The sequence below is a fragment of the Mesoplodon densirostris genome, chromosome 3 (assembly GCF_025265405.1).
Source record: "Mesoplodon densirostris isolate mMesDen1 chromosome 3, mMesDen1 primary haplotype, whole genome shotgun sequence".
In the NCBI taxonomy this organism is placed as follows: Eukaryota; Metazoa; Chordata; class Mammalia; order Artiodactyla; family Ziphiidae; genus Mesoplodon; species Mesoplodon densirostris.
The window spans coordinates 175,263,158-175,285,989 of NC_082663.1; the positions used below are offsets into that span (position 1 = coordinate 175,263,158).

The 22,832-nt window shown below is 53.2% G+C and overlaps 2 protein-coding genes across 12 annotated transcripts; one reads left to right on the forward strand and one right to left on the reverse strand.

Annotated features, from left to right (window-relative positions):
• The first annotated feature begins 3,181 nt into the window (after positions 1-3,181).
• Positions 3,182-11,885, forward strand: ZNF672 (zinc finger protein 672). 4 transcript variants are annotated; one of them, XM_060094988.1, is made up of 5 exons: positions 3,182-3,390; positions 6,285-6,607; positions 7,049-7,204; positions 7,921-8,024; positions 9,325-11,885. In XM_060094988.1, the coding sequence occupies exon 5, from the start codon at positions 9,563-9,565 to the stop codon at positions 10,961-10,963; it is 1,401 nt and encodes a 466-aa protein (XP_059950971.1). In that variant the 5' UTR covers positions 3,182-3,390; positions 6,285-6,607; positions 7,049-7,204; positions 7,921-8,024; positions 9,325-9,562; the 3' UTR covers positions 10,964-11,885. The 4 variants fall into 4 exon arrangements, with proteins under 4 accessions (XP_059950971.1, XP_059950970.1, XP_059950969.1 ...); XM_060094987.1 differs by having other exon boundaries at positions 6,285-6,600; XM_060094986.1 differs by lacking the exon at positions 6,285-6,607 and having other exon boundaries at positions 3,183-3,390.
• Positions 11,886-12,399: 514 nt separating this feature from the next.
• On the reverse strand, positions 12,400-21,139 carry ZNF692 (zinc finger protein 692). Of its 8 annotated transcripts, none has more exons than XM_060092627.1 (12): positions 21,042-21,139; positions 20,171-20,358; positions 19,857-19,888; positions 19,254-19,517; positions 18,662-18,710; positions 18,447-18,569; positions 17,887-18,108; positions 17,722-17,799; positions 17,546-17,624; positions 15,729-15,843; positions 12,999-13,098; positions 12,400-12,856 (listed from the first exon to the last, which is right to left on the reverse strand). In XM_060092627.1, the coding sequence occupies exons 2-12, from the start codon at positions 20,344-20,346 to the stop codon at positions 12,559-12,561; spliced, it is 1,536 nt and encodes a 511-aa protein (XP_059948610.1). In that variant the 5' UTR covers positions 20,347-20,358; positions 21,042-21,139; the 3' UTR covers positions 12,400-12,558. The 8 variants fall into 8 exon arrangements, with proteins under 8 accessions (XP_059948610.1, XP_059948609.1, XP_059948608.1 ...); XM_060092626.1 differs by lacking the exon at positions 21,042-21,139 and adding an exon at positions 20,949-21,035 and having other exon boundaries at positions 17,887-18,105; XM_060092625.1 differs by lacking the exon at positions 21,042-21,139 and adding an exon at positions 20,949-21,035.
• Between the last annotated feature and the right edge of the window lie 1,693 nt (positions 21,140-22,832).

The following is a 22,832-nucleotide window of genomic DNA, read 5'->3' on the forward strand; positions in this document are numbered from 1 at the left end:
CACATCTGTTCATGCAGCTCTGTGAGGAGATGGACTCAGAGCATACGTGTCTTCTCTTATACACAGAATTGAGATGGCTTTCTAAAGGTAAATCACTGGCCAGAGTTTTTGAGTTATGAGAGCTGCTCCAGAGAGTTTTAGAAAAACAGTCACCACTGGCAGCACATTTCAGTGACACAGAATGGGTTGCAAAACTTGCTTACTTGTGTGACATATTCAACCTGCTCAAGGAACTCAATCTGTCACTTCAGGGGAGAACGACAACTGTGTTCAAGTCAGCAGATAAAGTGGCTGCATTCAAAGCCAAACTGGAATTAAGGGGGCGATGAGTGAACATTGGGATTTTTGACATTTAAACATTAGCAGAGATTTTGAAAGAGACTGAACCAGGGCCTTCTTTCTCCCAGCTGGTGCATGAGCACCTATCTCAGCTTTCAAAAGAATTTGTGCATTACTTCCCAACCACAAAAGATCCCTGAACTGAGAAGGGATGGATCCACGATCCATTTGTGAATAAGCCAGGTGAATCGACTTCATGCTAGAAGAGGATCAACTGAGATCGCAAATGACAGTGCCCTTAAAAGTACGTTTGAGACAACTTAAAATCTGCATAGGGCTTCCCTGGTGGCACAGTGGTTGAGAGTCCGCCTGCCGATGCAGGGGACACGGGTTTGGGCCCTGGTCCGGGAGGGTCCCACGTGCCGCGGAGCAACTAGGCCCGTGTGCCGCAGCTTCTGAGCCTGTGCTCTAGAGCCCGTGAGCCACTACTATTGAAGCCTGTGCACCTAGAACTTAGGCTCCGCAATAGGGGAGGCCACCGCAGTGAGAGGTCCGTGCACCACAGGGAGGAGTAGCCCCTGCTCGCTGTAGCTAGGGAGGGCCCGCGCGCAGCAGCGAAGACTCAACACAGCCAAAAATAAATAAATAAATGTAATAAAATTAAAAAAAAAATCTGCATACATTCTGGATTAAAGTCAAGGCAGAATATCCTGAGATTGCCACAAAAGCACTGAAAAGCCTGCTTCCATTTCCAGCATCCTATCTTTGTGAAGCAGGGTTTTCGGCAGTGACAGCGACCAAAATGAGATTACGGAGTAGGCTGGACATAAGCAACACACTTCGGATGTCACTATCTCCCATTGCCCCCAGATGGGACCATCTAGTTGCAGGAAAACAACTCAGGGCTCCCACTGATTCTGCATTATGGTGAGTTGTATAATTATTTCATTATATATTACAATGTAATAACAATAGAAATAATGTGCACAATAAATGTAATGCTCTTTAATCACCCTGAAACTGTCCCCCATCCCCCACCCTGGTCTGTGGAAAAACTGTCTTCCACGAAACAGGTCCCTGGTGCCACAAAGGTTGGGGACCACTGCTCTACACAATGCTACCTTAAAACGTATCTACATCTCCCACCTCCATTCCTTTCTGGTTCAGGCTGTCATCACCCTAGGCCTGCATCCTGTGTCTGTTTTCCACTTACTTGCCTCCTGCTGCCAGACTTGTACTCCTTACACCATGATGCTATACATGGATCAGCAGACATTCACTGAGTATCTGTGATGAGCAGGCACTGTGCTCATGCTTCAGGGCATTGTTTATGAGGGGGGCAAAGGCCCTCCCTTAAACTATGGGGGAGGAGAGAATATTCTAGCATAGGCATCTCCAGGTTTATGGAGACGGCATTTGACTAAACTGTTAAGAATGTGTGGATTTCAAAGCAGAGTTCAATTGCATTCCCAAACCACCACAAGCTAGGAGGAGAGGCATGGATTAGATTCTTCCTCATATCCTTCTAAAAGAACCAACCCTGCTGACACTTGAGCTCAGACTTCTAGACTCCAGAACTGTGAGAAAATAAACTTCTGTTGCTTAAGTCACTCAGTTTGTAGTACTTTGTTACAGCAGCCCTAGGAAACTAATACAAGCCCCAAACTAGAAACAACCCAAATGTCCATCAGCTGTATTTACTCAGTAAAACAGGTAAATAAAGTACGGTATAGTCACACAATGGAATACTATACAGCAACAAAATGAACTAACTACAACCACACTCAACAATATGAATAAACCTTACATACGGAAAGTTAAGCAAAAGAATCAGACTCAAAAAGATTACATATAGTATGATTCCGTGTATATAAACTCAGAACTATAAATTAGCCCAAACTAATTTATGGTGTCAGGATTATGGTTACTCTTTCTGTGGGAGTAGAGACAAGAAGTGGGCCAAAGGGTTTTCTGGGTTTCTGGAAATATTCCATTTCTTAATATGTGTGCTTATGCATGGGTTTGTTTAGTTTATAAAAAAGCAAGGGGAAGGTCTGAGGGACCTAAGTGTACACTGATTTAGGGAACCCCTGAGCAGAGAAGAGGGGCCGAAGCTCTGGATGAGTGGCAGGATGTGTGGTACTAAGTGACCTTGAAAGGAAGATTAGAAATGGTAAACAATGGTCCTGAGAGCCATCATCCAGAGTCTGAGAGGCAGCCCTGAAGAGGGGATGGTCACATTCCCAAAAGCGTTTCCGGAAACCAACACTAACAGCACATCTCAGTGGAACAAGACATTGCACAGAGAGCTCAGCCAGTAAGCTCTTGTAGAGACAATTGGCAAGCAGGCCAGGAGTACCCCCACCCCTGGCAGTGCGACCCTGGATGGGTCATTAATTTGTGGGTGCCTCCTTGGCAGAGCTGTGGCGAGGATTAAGATAATAGGTATCAAGTCTGGCCTCATTGTAAGAAGTCACTAACTTACTGCCGGGACTGTTCGGGCGGGTGACCCTGCCGGGCACCCGTATCCCAGGCTGTAGCACCCGCGGGGACCCTCTTCGGCGACCCAGCGGGCGCCTGTGAGCCGCAGGACACCACATAGGGACTCCGGACCCCGCCACTGGATGCTGAGGCGGTGCACGTGGGTCAGCGCCTTTTCCTCTGATTGGGCTGGAAGAGGCCCGGGGAGGGGACGTGGACAAAGGAGGAGGCAGGGATTGGTTAAGCCTGGGAAGAAGGCGGGGTCTTGACAAGGGAGGGAGGCGGGACCGGAGTCTCCCTAGGCCCCGCCTTTTAGCTCCGCCCCCTTACTGGGAGTCTGGCTTGAGCAGGCGAGGCTGAACCTTTAGTGGAGCCTTCTTACGTCTCCTAGTCCTCCCAGCAACCGGTGACGCGGCCCTCATGAGGCAGACCACTGGCCAACCCGGGAGAGCGGGGCTGGAGCCTGACCCCCAATCCCGAGGCGCCTCCCAGCTCCCCCCACTCGGCGGCCCCGCGCTCCGCCAGCTCCTTCCCTCCGTTCCCCGCCCCAGTCCCGCAGTGCGGGAGGCTGGGGTCGGCGAGCCAGCTGAGTGGGAGCCGCGCGGTGTCCGAGGATCCAGTCGGCGACCGGTGAGGGGACCGAAGGGCCGGGAGGGAGGGTTAGCGCGGGGCAGTGGCCCCCAACTTGCGCCCGGCTTCTTCCCTCCGCTCCGGGCGGCTAGCGTTTGCAGCCGTCGAGAACGACGCCCCGGCAACGAGTGACGCGGCGCCGCAGCGGAGCAAGCGATTGGCCGGCGCACGCCCGCTGCTGCCTCGCGGCCTGCTCCTCCCAGGCCTTGCCCTCCGTCTGTCCTCGCCAGTCCTCCCCTGGTGACCTTCGTGGCTGGCGGCCCCACGACGCGGACATCGACAGGCTGAGTCAGTTTAAAAGGGCAGCGGCAGCCTTTGGGCTCGGTGGATGTTAAACGCCCCCTACTCTCCACTACGTTTTTGGTGCCCTGCCTTGCCCTTCGCGTGGGCTGGCGCCAAGTGTGAAGAGCTGGGGTGGGCTCGGGGTGGGAAGTTTCATGCAAGGAGAATCTGACCAGTAACTCGTGACGAAAACTGACTGATGCACCCGGGATTGGCTGCGCTGCGGGAGGGCCAGGGAAGGCGACCTGCTCCTGTGGGGCGTTCCTCATTCCTCGAATAGTTGTGCTCAGCTCCCGTTAAGTACTAGGCACCAAGTCTTAAAATGAGTAACCAATGTCACTACTTACTCTCGAAGCTGCCGGTGTGTAGGGAGGGTCTACGAAAGCCCCACAGTGCTCTAATCCTGTTAAGTAGGGTTCTTTCGTGGGGGGGGGGGGTCGGGGGGAAAAGACTTTAAAAAGGTCTTGCAGAACGTTTAGGATGCGTAGGCAGTAAGAGTCAGACCTCTTTTTCAGGGTTCCAGCGAGAGTAAATCCTACAAACTAGGCAACTGCAGTTCTCAGACTTAACACCTTCCCTCTTTTCATAGGAAACATTATTACAGCTTCCTTTACTGAGTTTTCTCAGGCCGGAGTGTTAGACACCCCACGTCCCCTGTCCAAGGTCACACAGCTGGTAATGGAAGACCCAGAATTTGGACACTTGCCTCTCCGGTCTCCTACACAGGTTGCAGTTAAGGACTTAGTAAACCAAGTCAGAGTATTTGCAGTATATGCAGTGGATAGGGCTGTGGAGGATAAGATGACTAGAGAGAGGCCCTCTCCTCCAGGAACCTAACGTTTGAAAGAATTGTATTCCAGATTAATACATCATTTTAAAAAAGCATTAGATACCTTATGTGTGCCCAACTTCTTGCTAGGCCTAGGAAGAGTGCAAAGTACCATATAGTCCCTTCCTCATCCCAGTTCTGGGCTCCTCTGGCCCTTCTGGGCTGTAGTCTTGTGCATGTGTCAAAGGAACATAGAGAATAAACTATCCTACTATGTTCTCTCCCTGTCAACATACATACATTCTCCACACTTCCCAGATTTCACAGGAAAATCTGTGAAAAAACCTTGCAAAAGAATCTGTTTGGATCATGATTGGGCTTGGGTACTTGGAATGGGGAGGGAGCTGTCATTCCTGTTTCCACCAACTCCTTAAACATGTCAGACTGGATCTGAAGCTGGAAGGGGCAATGTCTTTTAAAGTACTGGACCTTGATTCTGTTATGGGAAAAAGGGAAGTGAGGAGTGGCCATTCTGGTGCACTGGATTTCATACCCCATGCTCACCTAGAAAAGAGACCGAAACCTTTCCAGAGTAGATTGGTAATCACTGTTTTGGAGGCGTGAAGGTGCTCAGTAGGGCTTCTCTGAGGAGGGATTATTGGCGCAGAGCCCTGAATGAAGCGGAGAAAGGGCTTTCAGGTGGCAAGAACTACAAGTGGAAAGGCCCCAAAGCAGGCTCCAGAGGGTCAGGGAAACTATTCCATCCATCCAGTTCCTCCCCCCTCCTCCTCCCAACAGTGAGAAGTGGGTTATTTGCCTCTAGATGGATGTAAATTTCAGCAGCCTCTTGGGGTGTCTCAGAGTCCTGGAGACTACATTGTCATTAGGGCTGGGCAACAGACTTTAGGACTGGGACCAGGGTGGGGGGTAAGTATATACAGAGAGGCCAGCAGAAGAATCTTCTCTCCCGAATGCAGCTACTGCTCCCCAAACCACTTCTTAGGCTGACCGTTTCCTTTCCTCTACCAGGACCACAAAGGAATCCACCACAGAGTACACAGAGTGAACCCCGGTCCCATGATGGTCCCTGGGGCCGCCTGGGGCTTCCTGCCGCACTGCTGCCAGCTGGCCAGGGCCAGGAAAGGTTGGGGACTATCGGGGAGAGCCAGAGACAGGCCTCCCAGCCTGCCATCCCCTTCCTGTCCCTGGACCCACCTGCTGTCCTTGTGGCTCTGGATGAGCTTGCACCATAGGGGAACCTCAAGTCACATAGGGGTAACCAGTAGTACCCACCTCAAAGGACTGCTGGGAGGATGAAAGGGGTACATACACAGAAACATGAGAGCCATTCCATATTGATGCTAGTAATAACTGGAAAGCAGCAGTGATAGGCTTTGCATGAGTTATAACACCAAGTCCCAACCAGGTCTCCTAGATGGCAGTACAGATATTCACTTTCCTGAAGAGCAGATGGGCCCCCTGGAGGGTGTGGCCAGAGCCCCACATCTTGGGAGATGAGAAGAGTGGCTGTCTTCTGGTTACTGAGGCTCTAAGGGTCAGGGCAGTTGGTGACCTCTTCCCATGCAATCCCCTTCAGGGACTGTGAGGTGGGTCAGCCTCCCTTTGTACATTGTTCCAGGATTTGGAAAGGCCATTTGGCAAACACTATCTAATAGAATAAAAATGTGAGCCACAGTTATAATCATCACTTTTCTTAAAAACATGTGAAATAAATTTTAAAAATATATTTCATTTAACCCAATATATATGAAATATTATTTCAACATATAGTCAACATTAAACATTATTAATGAGATATTTTGTATTCTTTTTTCATACTAAGTCTTTGAAGTTTGGAGTGTATTTGACCTATAGCACATCTCACTTTGGACCAGCCACATTTCAAATTTCAGTTGCCACATGTGGCTTGTGGCTACTGTAGCAGACAGCACAGCTGAGACAGCCCTCAGACCCACTCCTGCAGCCCAGACCAGTTTTATCCAACTCTGGCTTCAAGATGGAGGAATTGTGAGATGATCACTTGCCTCTTCATCATGCCCAAGAAATGTTGGCCTGGCAGAAAAGATAACCAGGGAGGAAAACCTTTATACTGACTGAACAACACAACTCAGAAGAAAAAGAACTACACTTCTCTCACGGTAGATTGTTAGTAAATGTACTAAATCCTGATTAAGTCCAACACTCCTGTGAACAGTTAGATATGGCATGAAATGACTGCAATATCTATTAAGAAACAAGTTTTGTGGTATACGAAACAGAAATTTATCTTTATTGTGAATATTAATTTTTGCCATTAGCTTATTTTCTTAGTAATTGTCTTTTATTAGTTACGTATAATAAGTTTGTAAGTATTAAATACTTGAAAGGTACTAAAATACTTTAAAGTACTGAACAATTAGGACTTTTCATCAATTCACATGTAATTACCCCCTTCCCTCTTTCAAAGCCTCCCTTGTACTTATTTTTTTCCAAAAATCAAAGAAATTTGGTGGCATAGCAACTTCAGAACTCAATCGGGAAAATGATGGTTAGGACAGTCTAGAAATTGTTCTTCTTTTGGCACAGTAATATTTTTTTTTCTTTCAGATTTCCTCCCAAGCATAGACCCTTTCCTTCCAGGGCAAGCTCCAGCATGGGGTGAGGTACAGAAGAGAGACTTGAAGGATACACCCTGGCACTCAAGCACAAAACCTGCACCCTTGACCGGGGTCTCTTATTCCATGTCTGTGATGGGGCAAAATGGTATCTTTGTTTATATATCATTTATGTGTGTGTGTTTTCATTTGTGCATTTGTCTTACCTTCCTTGGCCATGTGCCCTCGAAGGCAGTAGCCTGGCAGAGGGTGTAATCCCAGAAACTTGGCCTGAGAGGTGCCAGGGTCTCCAGAGATACTCGGGTGAGGGGGGATACTCACTAGGACATAAGCATTGCTCTCTTTGGCATTTGGGATCAACCACTGATCCTTGAGAGAAGGTTTTATTCACACAAGGGCAAACATTCTTTTGAATTTGACCAGCTAGAATTAGCAGCCCAAGCAAGTGTCTGGGCTGAAAACTCTCTCTGGAAGAACCAAGAAACTCCCTCTAAAGTCTGCTCTCAGGTCTGCAGAGGGGCTCTTGCCCCTGCTTGCAGATTTTGTTTAAAACTCATCCTCTTTGAATAAGATGTCTAGGACTTAAAATACTCCACACCACCGCCCCCCCCCAAAAAAAAGTGTATGGGCTGGGGTAGGGTGGGGGGAGTGTCATAGATGAAACGAAATAGCAAAATGTAAATAGATGCTGAAGGTGAGTGAGTGATTTGTGGTACTATTCTTGTTAGTTTTTTATATTTGAAAATATCCATTTTAAAAATACCCTCTTCCAAGAAATGTTTCCTTCTTTTCTCTTCTACCTGCGTCTGTCCCCTTTGCTCAGTTAAAATTCACATTGTCCCTCTTATTTTATCCTTTCTGCAGGGCACAGCACATCCTGCTCCAGAGGCACAGGGAGAGAACATGCTATATCCACCACTCCTTCCCAAGAAGGAGGGGAACAGAAGCTTCAGAGCCCACCCCTGCAGGTCTGTAGTTTTAAAGGCTTTTTTCAATTGACCCCATTTGCATCCAAAAGATGAGGACCCCGTCTATGGGGTGTTTTAACCACAGTTCTGGGTATTTGAGTTTCCATCTGCTAATAAGAAAATGACTGATGACTATTTTGTTTGCTTACTCTCACTGATCTGTTGGGTGACATGGCCTATAACTTATAGTGACTATACCTGTCTCCCGTGTCCCACTGAACTGAACTGGGGACAGATCCATGGATCTTGAGGGGAACAGTCAGTGGTGAGGCCAGTCAGGTGAGGAGAGCAGCCCAATTTGTGCTCTAAATAGAGGGCACAGGAGGTTCTGTGCACAAATGCTGACCCTGCTCACAGAGAGCCACTTGGACCAACTTGTCAGGAGGATTCAGGGATACCATTTGAGATGAACAAAATAGCAGAGCAGATTCCATCCCCATAGAGGGGCTTCTTTGCTAATCCAGGTTCTCAGATCCCTGGAGCTGGGGCAATGAGGAAAGTCTGCAGAATGTTTGTAAACAACTCGAATGCCCTGAGAATTCGAAAGGATGTCCCTTCCTTCTCCCCAGCCTTCCCTAGAAATGTGAAAATCACTTCTTTGATAATGCCATCAACTTTTGATAATATTCTTTATGAATTATCCATGCTTCCTTTTACCCCTTTCCTGGATCCTGAGTTGCTTTCTCAAGGCTAGGCCACGGAACTTTGAGACTGTGTACTGATGTGGTGTGATTGTGTATCAGGTGCTGTCCAAAGCTAAGGAGCAATACTTCGGGTTTTCTCAGATACCTTCCGTTGCCCAGGTCCCAGCCCTTCCTGAGCCTTTTGCCCAGGCTGCTGCTGGATAGGTTTATGCTTCACCGCTTCCAACCCAGGCCTGGCTGGGTTCACACTGGTTACTCAGGAACCCTGGGTCTTCAGAGGAAGGTGTTGATGTGGTTTAGGCCCAGGGGACTTCTCATTACCCATCCCTCCTTGGTCGTTTCCTAGTGCATCTCCAGGCCAAGGTCCCTGGGCTAAGGTCATAAAACAAGCTGGACACTCTTCCTTCCCTTCCGAGCAGTGTACTGGAGGAAAGCTCCCCTCTTGAGTCCCTCCTGCCTTTCCTGGTGGCACAAGGACCCCTCCCCCCCATATTTCTAGGACTCCCATGGCTTTGCCTCCTCTTGGAGAATGGAACTCCAGAGATGGTCTAGCTGAGGAAGGTACAGAAAACGGGGAGCCTGTGCTTGCCCCTCCATCCCCCAAGGTGTAGCTGTCATAGATGTTGCTGGGGCTCACAGTGACCTTCTCCCTGCAGGGTTCACGGCACATGGTAAACCTAGCTGCAGCCCACCTCTGAAACGGCCACAGCACCTGCTGTGAGAGAAGGAACCCCGGAATCCGCGGACCAGCTTTCCAGGCCTCCCTCTCTTCCCTCTGCTACCGTTCCCTTTCTAGGCCTTAAGAGAACTGAAAATAACGGTCAGCTGGAGGAGGTGGACTCCAGAGCGTGAGCGGCACGCCGCACCCTGAGGGCGCCCGGCCCGGCCCTCATCATGCTCGCTGGTGCCTCAGAGGCAGCAGCCGGCAGGCCTTATGGGTGCGGTGAGTGTGGAAAGAGCTTCCGCTACAGTTCGGTGCTGCTGCGGCATGAGCGCGCCCACGGTGGCGACAGCCGCTTCCGCTGTCTGGAGTGCGGCGAGCGCTGCGCACGGGCCGCAGACCTCCGTGCGCACCGACGCGCTCATGCGGGCCAGACGCTCTACATCTGCAGTGAGTGTGGCCAGAGCTTCCATCACAGCGGCCGCCTTGACCTACACCAGAGCGCGCACAGGCGGCGCAGCCGCTCCCGCCGCTGCCGAGCTTGCGGCCGCTGCTTCCCACACCTCCCGGCTCTGCTGCTGCACAGGCGCCACTGGCACCCTCCCGAGCGGCCCCGCCGCTGTCCGCTGTGCCCTCGTGCCTTCCGCCAGAGCGCACTGCGCTTCCACCAGGCACGGGCACACCCGTGGGGGACACCGGCCGTGCCCGCTGACACGCTCCATCGCTGCACTCAGTGCCCTCGGGCCTTCCGCAGCGGTGCGGGACTTCGGAGCCATTTGCGTGTCCACGCGGCCAGGAGCCCTGGTGACTCCACACTTCGGCAGCCAGGCACTTCGGACGCACACCAATGTGGTGTGTGTGGCAAGAGCTTTGGCAAGAGCTCCACACTAACGCGACACCTGCAGACGCACTCAGGTGAGAAACCTTTCAAATGCCCAGAGTGTGGCAAGGGCTTCTTGGAGAGCGCCACCCTGGTGCGCCATCAGCGCACGCACACGGGCGAGAAGCCCTACGCCTGCAGCGACTGCGGGCGCCGCTTCAGCGAGAGCTCCACACTGCTGCGCCATCGGCGCAGCCACCAGAGAGAGCGGCCACACGCATGCGCCACGTGTGGCAAGGGCTTCGGGCAGCGCTCCGACCTTGTGGTGCACCAGCGCATCCACACAGGCGAGAGGCCCTTCCCCTGTACCGAGTGTGGCCGCTGCTTCAGCGACCGCTCGGACCTCACAAAGCACAGGCGCACACACACAGGCGAGAAGCCCTACCGCTGTGAGTTGTGCGGCAAGCACTTCACGTGCGTGTCCAACCTCAACGTGCACCGGCGCAACCATGCTGGCCACAAGCCCCACAAGTGCCCTGAGTGTGGCAAAGCTTTCAGTGTGGGCTCCAAGCTGGCACTGCACCGCAAGACGCACCTGGGCGAGCGGCCGGCGGAATGTGCGGAGTGTGGCAAGTGTTTCAGCCACAGCCGCTCCCTGTCGCAGCACCAGCGGGCCCACACACGTGCTCGCACCGCTGCAACTACAGCTGCGGCTGCCACTCAGGCCAAGGCGGGCACTGCCCTCATCTTTGCTGGGCAAGCAGGACAGGAAAAGCCAGGGCTTTCTGTGTCTCAGTTGAGAAAGACTTGCTGAGAGTCTTCTCTGGATTGGGCTAGATAAGCACTTTTATAGTGCCATAGGGATGGGTGGGACAACTTGCAGATGGAGTTCTGTGGAAAGACAGCGTGGCATATTACCTTTCTCCACCTCTGTGGGTAGCACTTCACCTGGCCTCTCGCTGCACCCCTACGCCTACTTCCCCTGTCAGCTCTTTGCCTGTTCTCTGCCCGTCCTTCCCCCCTGAGGTGTAGGTGCAGGGGGAACCTCCCAGGCCCCACGCGTGGAAGAGCACCGAAGTATTGGTGTGTCCCGTCCCTGCTGCTGTGCTCTCGGGTGTTTCCTGGTTTCCCCTCAGCATCCTGTCTTCTCTTGTCCCGTCTCCTTTCTCCAGCCCGAGTGTCCTGTACCTCTTCTTTCCATACACTTTCGGTGTAATGCCTCTTCAGGTCATGACCACAGACGTGGCCAGAGTCACATCCCACAGGCCCTGTGGTCTTCTTGCCTCTTCCTTTCACTTGACTGTTAGTCTCTCTGCTGCTTTCTCCCTCAGCTTCAAAATTTGCAGAGAGATAGTGGGAAAGCTCACTTCGCTAAAGGTATCTCCACACCAGAACCACCCAGAGAAGTGCTTCATACCATGTAAAGGTGGGCAGGAGCTCTCAGCATGGCTGCCCACCTGTCCCATAGGACAGACCTGTTGATGTACAGATCAAGGTGCCTCTCAGGACAGTGTTCTCCAGGTGGGGGACATCAGCCCTGGGACCTGAGTCAAGACCACATGGGTCCACAAAGCTGGGCACTGCCAAGTGCAGTAAGAACGCTCTACACAAATTAAGCTTTGGAGCCATGAGGAAACTGAGCTCCACAGAGGCCACAGTGCAGGGATGAAAATTCCCTGTTAATTGGCTGATTTTTTTGCTTGCAGGTGGTGAAATAAAGAATTATTTGACTTCCAGATGCCAAGAGCTCCCTTTGTCAAACCTGAGGCTGCTGTGTTTGCAGACTTCAGGAGTCACCCAAGAGACAGGCCCTTTCAAAATTCCAAGGTCTCTGGTCCCTTCCCAAGCTAGCTCAGCAATCTTGCACATATAGCCCCCTCATTTTTGCACTGGAAGGCAAGATTCTTCAGGGGCCCCTATACATTTGGTTCTCTTGGTTAGTGGAGAGTACAAATGTGGCCCAGGGACACATACCTCTAATCCTACTCCAGCCCAACCCTCTGGAATTAGCTAGTAGTGCCTTGCCTGAATGCAAGAGTGGAGGGAGTGCCAAGGCGAATTGGGAAAGCTGGGTCTTCAGGGTGGATGCAGGTGGGGGCCTGCAGAGAGAAGAATAAGGCCTGCACTTAGGGTGCACTCAGGCACATTCCAGGAGAGCCTGCTTCCGAAGGAATCAAGATTCCTGTACCTCAGGTGCCCAAACACTCGCTCTGCTGCTCTGCTCACACACGTCCATGTAAAATACTGGGTTTATTCTGTCCTTTAAGAAGACTAAAGTAGCCTGTCTCCCCTAGAGTACAGTCTTGCCCCTGCCCTGCACTCCCCATCACCCTGGTCCCCAGGGACCAGTCAGTCGGCCCTTGCTCCTTTCCAGTCCCTGGCTCCCCAAATTCTGGGGAGTGCTTACTGCTAAGGGAGCAGTGTGGGAGCCTGAGGAGCCAGAGAGGGCCTGGATCCCTCGTCGGTCCCCAGGGATGCAGGGGCAGAGATGCTGGAACAGGACTCCAGTGGACCAGCTAATTCTTGTGGGGCCAGGAGCAAGGCGGGGTGGCTTTTGCTGCGGTGAGCTGTGACACTGTCTGGCTTCTCGAAGCGCTTGCCGCAGAACTCACAGGGGAATCGCAAGGCAGCCACCGTCTCTGCATGCTTGCGCCGATGCCAATTCAGGGACGCCTTCTGGCGGCAGGTGAACCCGCAGATCTCACACCTGAGCCAGGGACAGCAGAGGGAAGAAAGGGGCCTCAGCCCATCTTGACTTCCCCAGGGGTTCCTCCTGGTCCCAACTGCCCAAATGTCCTGCCAGCACCTCCCCATTTCCCCCCACCCCAGGCTCTCTTCCCTACACTCACTGCAGGGGCTTCTCTCCGGTGTGGATGCGCCGGTGGATGACCAAGTTGCTGCTGGTGCGGAAAGACCGGGCGCAGAACTCACAAATGTAGTCTCGGGTATCTGTGGGCACATGGGGGACAGCCCAGCATCCATCCCCAAGCTGAGGCCCTTCCTTGGTCCACCCCCACTGTCCCCCGAAGGAGTACTGTCCCTATTCAGCCTGCATATCTCACTCCTCCCACCCCACCCCCAACAGTGCCGTGTGACCTGCCAGGCGCCCTGTGGGTGTCAAGAGCCAATCCCCTCTCCTTTCTCCCTGAACCTGCCCCCCTGCCAGCTCTAACAGCACCTGCCCATCGCCCAGCTCCAGCAGTTCTCACAGGCCTGCTGTGGTTTTTCTCCTACACCTCCTGCAGCAGAGGAGGTAGCCTTGCTTTTCATGGCGTCCTGTAGACCTCTGTCCCACCGCTGCTCTGTATACCCTGCCGTCAGACCGCACACACACCCCTACAGCCTTCATCCCCCCCACGCTCCTGCACTCCACACAGCTCTGGCTCCAGGCCCTCTCCTCAGCCATCACCACTGCTGTCAGTTCCTTTTCTACATGTCCAGCACTCCCCTCCCCTGTTCCCTGGCCTTCATAGACCTGGCCGCCCCCCACAACCCTTCTCAGCCACCATTCCCAGGTCATGCCCCATCACTGAACCACCTTGAGATCACAATTTCGGACATCCCAGTTCCAGCCAGGGCCCCCTACCTTGTCCTGTTACAGTTACCCCACAGTTCCAGGCTGCCAGTCCAGCAGCCCACTGCCTTCCCACTGTCCCCCTCCCCTCTCTTTGCCCAGTTCATTTCCAGGGCATCTTTGTAGCCTTCCTCCACTCACACTGCCAACTCACCCGTCCCTCTCTTCCTCAGCTGTGCCTGCTTGGTTAAAGCCCAACTCAGGATAAATACAACCCTTGGCCTGATCCAGGCTGGCACACGTATGCCAAGGGGGGCAGAAACACAACCTACAACACCCCACCATCACCCCACTTTGAGCTCTACTTTCATACACAACTACAAGTGTCAAGTCTCACCCCCGCCGCGCACACACAATGCCTCTGCATCTCCTCGGTCAGTTCACTCTCCCACTTTCTAGAGTTCAGAAGGGCATTTTCCACACGACCTCCTCTTTCTACCAGCCTCACTCAGCAGTGACCTCGTTTTATAAGTCACCAAGAAGAGAGGAGCCAGGAGAGAATGCCCACATCCTCCCCCCACCTGATCCACCAGACAACTTGTTTCTGTGCCCATATATGTGAATAGTCCCTGCTTCCCTGGGGCTGCCCTCCAACTGTGCTCAGATACACCCCTCCTCAACGACTTAAGGTTGCTCAACCCACCCTGGCATCAGCAAGCCTTTCCTCTCTGTGGGATCATTCCCATCTCTGTGCTCAGGCTCACAGCCCTCCAACTTACACCTATTTCTCTGCTTGTCTTCACACTAGAACTCCAAAGAGTTGTCCATACTTGCTGTCTACACTTCCTTAGCTCGTCTCCGCTCTGAACCCAGTCCATTCTGGCTGCCATCTCCCTTGTCACTTGCCATTTTGTCATCTGGTCAAGGATGGCTTCCCATCACCCTGCCTGGTGGCCTGTGCGCATCCTCATCTCGCTCAGCTCTGCAGCACCGGCACGCCTCACCCCTCCCTCCTCCCTGGAGCACTTTCTCCACTTGGCTCCTCAGATACGGCTCTCTTCACCTGCCTCGCCAGCCCCTCTGTAGCTGGCCTTCCTACCTGCCCTGCTCACACCTCCTCTCTACCTACGTTCACTCTCTCCCTGGACGAACACTCCACCCATGGCTCTAAACACCACCCATATGCTCACGATGAACGCTTTTTTCTTGCCCAACATCTCCCCTGAACACGAGATTCACATTTTCTGGGATACCGAAGTAGCATGTCCCAAATAAAATGTCAGGTCCCTTTCCTGAGGCCTGCTTCTCTCTCATTTTCAGGAAATCACATCACCTTCTGCCCAGTTGGCTCAGGCTGGAACCCTCCAAGTCACCCCTGACTCCACAGTCCTACCCATGGACAATCTGTTCTTCCCACAGTAGCCCTGGCTCCATCTTCACTCTCTTGCCAGTCTCCAGCCACTTCTCACCAACTCGACCGTCTAGGTCACTATCACTGTGCGCTGCACATTCCTGCTGTCCCCTATTTTCCACATGGCAGCCACAGTGCTCCTTTTAAAATCCGTTCTGTCTCTCCCTCCGCCGCACTGGTGCCCACATCACATTTGGCCAGGAGCCAAGCCAACCGATGGTGGTCTCGCAGGCCCCTACCACCTATCTGACGTCTCTTCCTTCCTTTCTAATCTCCTGGCCTCCTCTCCGTTCCTGGAACATGCCCGCAGATGCCAGTTTAGGGTCCTCTCATGTGCTGCCTGTGGATGTGGCGAAGCCTCCATTCCTCCCTTCACTTAGGTCTTTGCTCAAAGGACCTTTCCCAGCTCTTTGTAGCCCTTCACTAGAGTGGACATCTTAGGTGAGTACTGCCTGCTTTATTCATTGCTGTATCCCAGCACCTAGAACAGTTTCAAGCAGGGAGGATCTAAACACACAGAAAGTGCAGGATGAGTGCGTGAGTGAGAGTTATCCCAGAGCAGTGTGACAAGACCTGCAGATAGGAGGTGATTGGCCTCATGGGGGAGGTGAAGGGACCCACAGGGGGAGGTGAGGAGGCATTTCCACCACTCACCACTGTGCAGCTTCACATGCTCCTTCAGGTGTTTCTTAAAGTTGAAGGACTTCCCACAGGCCGGCTCTGGGCAGGAGAAGGACTTTTGGTGGATGTGCTGGTACTTCTTGTGGTGCTAGGAGGGGAGGAAGCGCATGGTTTCCTCGGGGCAACCACCAGAGCTGACCCAGCAGGCAGGCTCTTGTGGCCTCTCCCACAACAGTTCTCCTTGTCACCGCCAGCTCATATCATCCTGGCCAGTCCTCACCTACACATGAGCACCCCAATCCCATCCCTTGCTGACCCCAAACTCTGCCCTCACCCTATCCTGTCCTCGACTTCCATTATCTCACCTCTTTGCCACAACCTCACCTTGCAATGCCCAGGTCCCCGAAAAAAGTGCACTTCTGGTGACACTCTTGGTTCCCTAACTATGGATTTGCCATCTGTCAGGGATGGGAACACATTTTTTGGTGGGTATGATTATTCTTCTTGATATCAATATCAACGTACAACAATATCACTCAGATGGCCTACTTTTTATTAATAGCTCACCATGGGATTATATCATTTTCTCCTAAATCTGCTTTGGAAATATATACACACACACACACACACACTCTCTCTCTCTCTCTCTCTCTCTCTCTCTCTCTCTCTCTCTCCTTCTCAACCTGGAACACTTTTAAGGATAGTGTGTTCTTCAACCTTAACTCCCCAAGTATTTCTGGAAACTATTTCTCTTTTTATCTGGTCTAATTTCACATCCTGGCTCACTAAGTTGCATGCGCTTTCCCTTTCTCCATAATCCCATTTTCCCATAATTAAACTGCTGCTGCGGGCTACTTCAGTCTCCTCCATTAATAGACTCAGGTATGTTTGACCAGCCCCGCTGAATGTTCTTCTCAGAAGCCCAGAGCTTCCCCACCACTTGGGGACCTTCCCCCTCTCCCAAATCCCATCCACCCAGGCTTCACCATCCCTCGGGTCTGGGTTCTCTCCGGGCCTCAGAACCCCGTGAGAGCTCTGGCTGAGTGTGGGGCTGGGACTCTTCTCTCTCTGTGCCTCAAACCTCTCCTGCAGGGAGGCTGGGGACAGGTCTGTCCCCTAATCCTCCTGGAGTGAGGACCGCCCACGTGGGACAGCAGGGCAAGGCAGCCAGAGGGGCTGAGGAACCCAGCACCGTGACCCACGAGCCGAGAAGCCTTGGGCAAGGAGTGAGGAACCCAGCACCGTGACCCACCAGCCGAGAAGCCTTGGGCAAGGAGTGAGGAACCCAGCACCGTGACCCACCAGCCGAGAAGCCTTGGGCAAGGAGTGAGGAACCCAGCACCGTGACCCACCAGCCGAGAAGCCTTGGGCAAGGAGTGAGGAACCCAGCACCGTGACCCACTAGCTGAGAAGCCTTGGGCAATGCTTAACATTTCCGTGTTCCTTGGTTTCCTCATCTGCAAAGCAGGAGTAGTACCAGCACCCACTTCATAGGAATGCTGAGAAGATCAAATGCCTTGACACATATCAAGCGCTTAGAATAGTCACTAGCACCCCAAAAGCCTGAGGAATGCCACCGTCATCTCCATGTGGTCATCAGAGGGCCTGTGTGACAAGCAGTAGTGGGCAGCAGCTGCGCACCTGAGGCTTGGTTTTCTGCCTTATCTACTAGTCATCTGGATTAGTGATTACTAACTATAGGCAAGCTCTGCACGTCCATCCCAACTCTTCTCTCCCTGGCTCTGAATTCCCCCCACACCCTAGGCTTCTTTGCCTCAGCTTCTCCTTCAGCCCTTCTCCTCCACCCATGAGGCTACATAGAACCCAACCTGTACCCCTCACATCCTCACATTCAAATACTGCCGGTTTGAGAAGATCCTTCCGCAGCCAGGGAAGTCACAGGGCAGCAGCTCTCTTTTGGCAGCCTTCCTGGGGGAGGAGAATAGGAAGCACGAGGACTTGTGCAGGCTCTCCTCCACCTCTCTCCGCTCCCTCCCCTACCCAGAGCCACTTCCCCCGGTCCTACCTAATTCTCTTGGGGCCGATCTGAGCAGTGTCCTCATCCCAGGCCGAGGCCAGAGCAGACTGAGCCTGACTCCCAGGGCTACGGGCAGCAAAGAGGGAGCAGAGGGCCTCGAGGGAGGGCCGTGTCCCCGGACGCCCCTGCCCTCCGTGTCAGCCATCAGGTTACCTGGCCAGGGGCTCAGTCTGCTGGTCTGCTTGAGGGGTCCCCCTGAGCTCTGGCTGTATCCTGACTTCCACAGGCAGAGGAGCTCCAGAACCCAATGAGGATGCTGATGAGGATGGCGAAGCAAGAGGAGTTGGGACAGCTGCAGGGGCCGGGGGGAACTCCCCATCCTTAAGTGCATGGGTGACAGGGGAAGGGGGTGGTCTGGGGGCATCTGGCTCACTGCTGAAAGGAGAATGAAAAAGAGGAAGGCATTATCTCCCTGGATTCTCAGCCAGCCCCAGCCCAGCCCCAACCCCTACATTGCAAAGATCCCAAACTCAGAACAACCCTACCCCTACCACAGGCTCCCTGTTCATACCTACTTTCAGCTTTCATTTTCCCCCAGAGCCTAACTTCCTTTCCACCCAATCCAAAGCCTCTAGTTCTTTCTGCCTTTTCCAAAGCCTACCCTGCCCTCTCCACCACCAAGCCCCTCCCTCAAGTCTGCAAAGCTCTGGGTTCCCCAGTCACCCCCTCCCTCGTCCTGCTCTGCTCAGCATCCTCCCTCAGCCCCAACTTGCTCATCTGGGGAGGAGCTGTAGGTCCATGGGCTGGCATCACTGAGCATCTCCTCTTCATCCTCATCTTCCTCTTCTCCGTCTTCTCCTAGGGATGGGAAGGCCTCCGGCGGGGGTTCCACCCCTCTGCAGGTCCAAGGAAGGCAAGCATGAGGTCTTGCTCCCTCACTCCCATTGTCCCCCCAGGTCTGTCCTGTCCCCCGCAGCCCCACACTCACCCGGGCAACCTGGCCTCCTCAGTCCTCTCATCATGCTTAGATTCCAAACCTGTTGGCATAGGTAGGGTCAAAGGGGAAGGAACTCTGTATTGGAGGGACGAGGACAGGTGGAGTTCTAAGGTCTGAAGTGGTAGGAAGACGCTTAGGAAGGAGGAAGCGGGGGCAGAGGCTACTGGAGTGGGAGGGGTTGTTTTATTTTCGAGATGGTCCATTCACATGGTTCAAAAAAAAGTGGGGTTTTTTTTTTTTGAGCCATGTGAAAAGTCTCCTTTCCAATACTATACCCCAGCCACCTCATTCCTCCTACAGGTAACCTGGTTTCCTACATGCCCTTCCAGAAATATCTGATACACTCTTAAGTACAAATATTTTCCTTTCTCCTCTTATTTTTCCACCAACGGTAATATACCATACATCCAATTCTGTATTTTGCTTTTCATACCTAAAAGTATATTTGAGGATGTATTTCCTTGTCACCATAGAGTTTTTCCATGGAGAAAGGATCATTTTTAAAGAATGGGGCTCTGAGCTACAGGGACAAGAACACTTTTCCCTCCTTTTTTCTCCATAACTCTTCTTTCCCCCAGCCTACCTGTGGGCTCCGGCCCACTCCTGGCTTCTGGGCACCAGCTTCTCTGGCCAGTACTTGCAAGGGGGACCGGATTAGGCTCCTCTGGAGATGTGGGGCCTGAAGAGGGGCCCCAGGAGAAGGTGTGGCCGGCTGAGCACTCCCACACAAGCCCCCCATCTCGGCCCTCAGGTCCCCGCAGCCCAGGCACCAGGCTGCACTCTCGACTGTGAGCATGAGACAGGAGCACCAGATACTGCAGACCCTTGGGGGCCACAGGCTCAGGACCTAGAGCAGTGAAGGCAACAGTCAGGGTGAGCTGGGAGGTCCTCTCCTCTCATCCTGGAGAGCTACACTCAGACAGCCCTGTACCCCCACCCCCTGGGCAATCCTGGTCCCTAATCCAGTTTACCATTGTTCGGAGCCCAAACCCCAGGGTTCTGAGATATTGCTCCCTTCTCCACAGGCTGCCTCCTTGGGCTCCCCAACTCCCCCATCTCTTCCCAAACTCACTCAAGGCTCCCTCTTATCCAACCCCCTTAGGGAGGGTGCTTCTGGGTCACACCAACTCCCTGCTGCCCCTCTTCTCTCTCTGACTCCTAATCCTCTACCCCTAGCCCTACCCACCTGCACAAAGCACGCAGCCTGAAGAAGTGTACCTGCCAGGGGGACAAGAGGCAGGTCAGGTGGGGGCCCATGTGGCCAACTGCCCTCAGCTCTGGGCATTCACACACTTACGGGGTCCCCTATTCTCTGGGACCAAGAGGTGGGGGGAGACCCTGGGAGGCCACAAATCACACTGGCCTTACTGCTGAAGTGAGAAATCTGCCAGTGGGAAGGAGCAGCAGGCCAGCACTTGATGTGGGGGAAAGGGGGCGGGTAGGGTGCTGGGTGTTGCAGCCTGGGTGCCCTCCGCCAGAACCCTTGACCCGGCCCCTAACCGGTCCAACAGGAACTTGGCCAGCTGCGAGTGCAGGGAGAAGCCCAGCTGCTCCTTGAGGAGGCACCACTGTTCCATGTGGCCGCCCAGGCGGATGCGGCACTTGCTGCGGCGCGCATCCAGCTGCCGCCGCTTCTCTCGCCGCCTGCGGGACGCGTCCGCAGGGGAGGCAGCCATGAGTACCAGGGCCTGCGGGGTCGGGGAGACACGCGTGTGGGCCGACCTGATCCGGGGCCAGAGGCCTCGGCTCCACCCTCCGCTGGGGCCTCAGTTTCCTCAACGGTGAACTGAGGCAGAACTAAACCACTGCAATAGCATTCGCTGCCACTGGGTCCAAACCACTTCTGCTTCCATTACAGGGAGTGTAAATTAGCGCTATGGGGTGGGTATCTTGGGGGTGGGAGGCAGGGGGACTGCATCAAAGTCAGAATGGCCTGATCCTGGGCCCACTGACGTGAAGAACTAGAGCTCTGGGTAAGGAAATTTCGACTAGGACGGGGCAGAGGGTAAGGTAACAGTTTCATCTTCAAAAGGGCATGGGTCTTTACTGCTTGATGAGGGAAGGAGAGGTCGTGTGCATTGGGAGAGCTCCTCACAGTTGGGTCGTTGTGGGTGGGGCCGGGACAGGGGGGCGGGGAAGGGGGGGTCTGGAAGGCGCCCCCCGCTCCGTCTCGGGCCGCCCCATTGAACACTCACACTGCGTCGGATGGGCCAATTCCTAAGGCAGCCCCCAGGCCGCCCAGAGCTCCCGCCGCGGTCCACCCCCACCCCGGCCTTACCTGAGCGCCCCCACCCGCCCTCATCCCGACTGCGCCTGCGCCTCCCCAGCGTCGCGCGCAGGCCCGGAGAGCGGCGGGAGGACAGGGGCCCACCTAGCGCGCGCCGCCTCCGTTTCTCTTTTAAGAGGAACCCGTCCCCCTTCGCGTCGGTGGCTCCAGCCTGGAACTGGGGCCCGGACTTGCCGGGGAGGGGAGAGTCGGAGGCTGGCTGCGCGCGCCTGCGCACTAACCGCCCAGCGCAACGCCTGCTGGGAGCCTTGGTTCCCACGCGAAGTGTTCAGGTTCGTTGCTGAGTCCTGCGGGGGCTGTGGACGGGTTGCTTCCGCGGCAACCGCCTGTGCTTGGTGACCAAAGGCTTGGGGAAATGGAATAAGTAGGGCCAAGCCCTCCTCCCGTGCGCCGGCCCCAGCCCCTTCAACCTGCCCAGGGACGTGGCTTCTGCAGTTGTTCCTACTTTGTACTTCACCTTCGTTTTCCCCCTCCCAATTGCCACCAGGAAGCAAACACGTGCTGCAGAATCAGACACCTTTAAAACCAATTAGAGCCCTCTCCAGACCCCCAAGGCAACCACCAGCTATGGCCCATTCCCTCTGTTCCCCGTCAAAAGTCATCCGAAAAGTTGCCTGTATTTGCTGCAGACTATTCCGCACTTCATTCCCTCTTCAGTTGACTCGCATGGAGCTTTTCTCTCCACCGAGCCACTGGAATGGCGCTTGTCAAGGCCACTTGGGGTAGCCACTTTGCTAAAGGCAGTGGTCAGTTCTCTGCCTCTCTACCCCTAGAGCAACATCTGACAATGTAGATATTTCCCTCCATGCAACGCCACAACCTCCACTACAGGTTGGCTTCTGTCACTTCACACACTCCTGGTTTTCCTCCCTCCTCATCGGCTCCTCCTTTCCTTTGCTGGATCTTCATCCACTGTCTAGGCAAAACAGATTGAGTGTCCTCTGGTTTGGGCTTTGTCCCTGGACCAAGTCCTCTCTCTTCTGGACCAAGTCTTCTCTTTTCTTTCTTCTTGTTTGATGTATTTGGCTCCATGGCTTTAAATACAGTACACTGATGACTCCCAGTTTATATTTCCAGCCTAGCCTTCTTTCAGCTCCAGACTCATATCTAACTGCCCCCTTTACACTGATAATTGAGTTAAGAACTAGAACAGTGCCTGGCACATAGCAGTGACAAAAGCTAGTTGATATTTTCTCAAACATGAGTGTGGCCAACACATAACACTTAGCAATCCTTGCCCCTCTCCTATCTCAGTAAATGTTGCCATCATCCACCCACTTGTTCAGAACAAAAACCTGGGAGTGATCCTTGACTCTTCTTCTGTAATACCAACACCATATATTGATACATCAGCTAGTCCTGCTGATACTATCTGTAAAAATATATCTTGAATCCTATCACTTCTGGCCCTCTCCACTGCTAAAACCTTACTCCAAGTCACCTGTATTAGTTTTCTGTGGTTGCTGTAACATCACCACAAACTTGGTGGCTAAAAACAGCAGACATTTTTTCACTCATAGTTATGGAGGCTGGAAGTTCGTATCAAGCTGTCATCCGGGCCATATTTCTGGTAAAGGTTCTAGGGGAAAATCCTTTCCTTGCCTCTTGTAGCTTCTAATGATGACCTGGCATTACCAAGCCTGTGGTCACATCACTCGAATCTCTGTCTCCCTGGTCACATTGCTACCTCCTCTTTTGTCTGTGTCAAATCTCCCTCTGCTTCTCTTTTATAGGGACATTTGTGAAGGCATTTGGACTGACCTAGATAATCCAAACCGACCTAGATAATCCAAATAATCTCTCCAACTCAATATCCTAAAATAATCACATCTGCAAAGTGTTTGCCAGATTGATCTGCTTCTTTCCACTTTCACC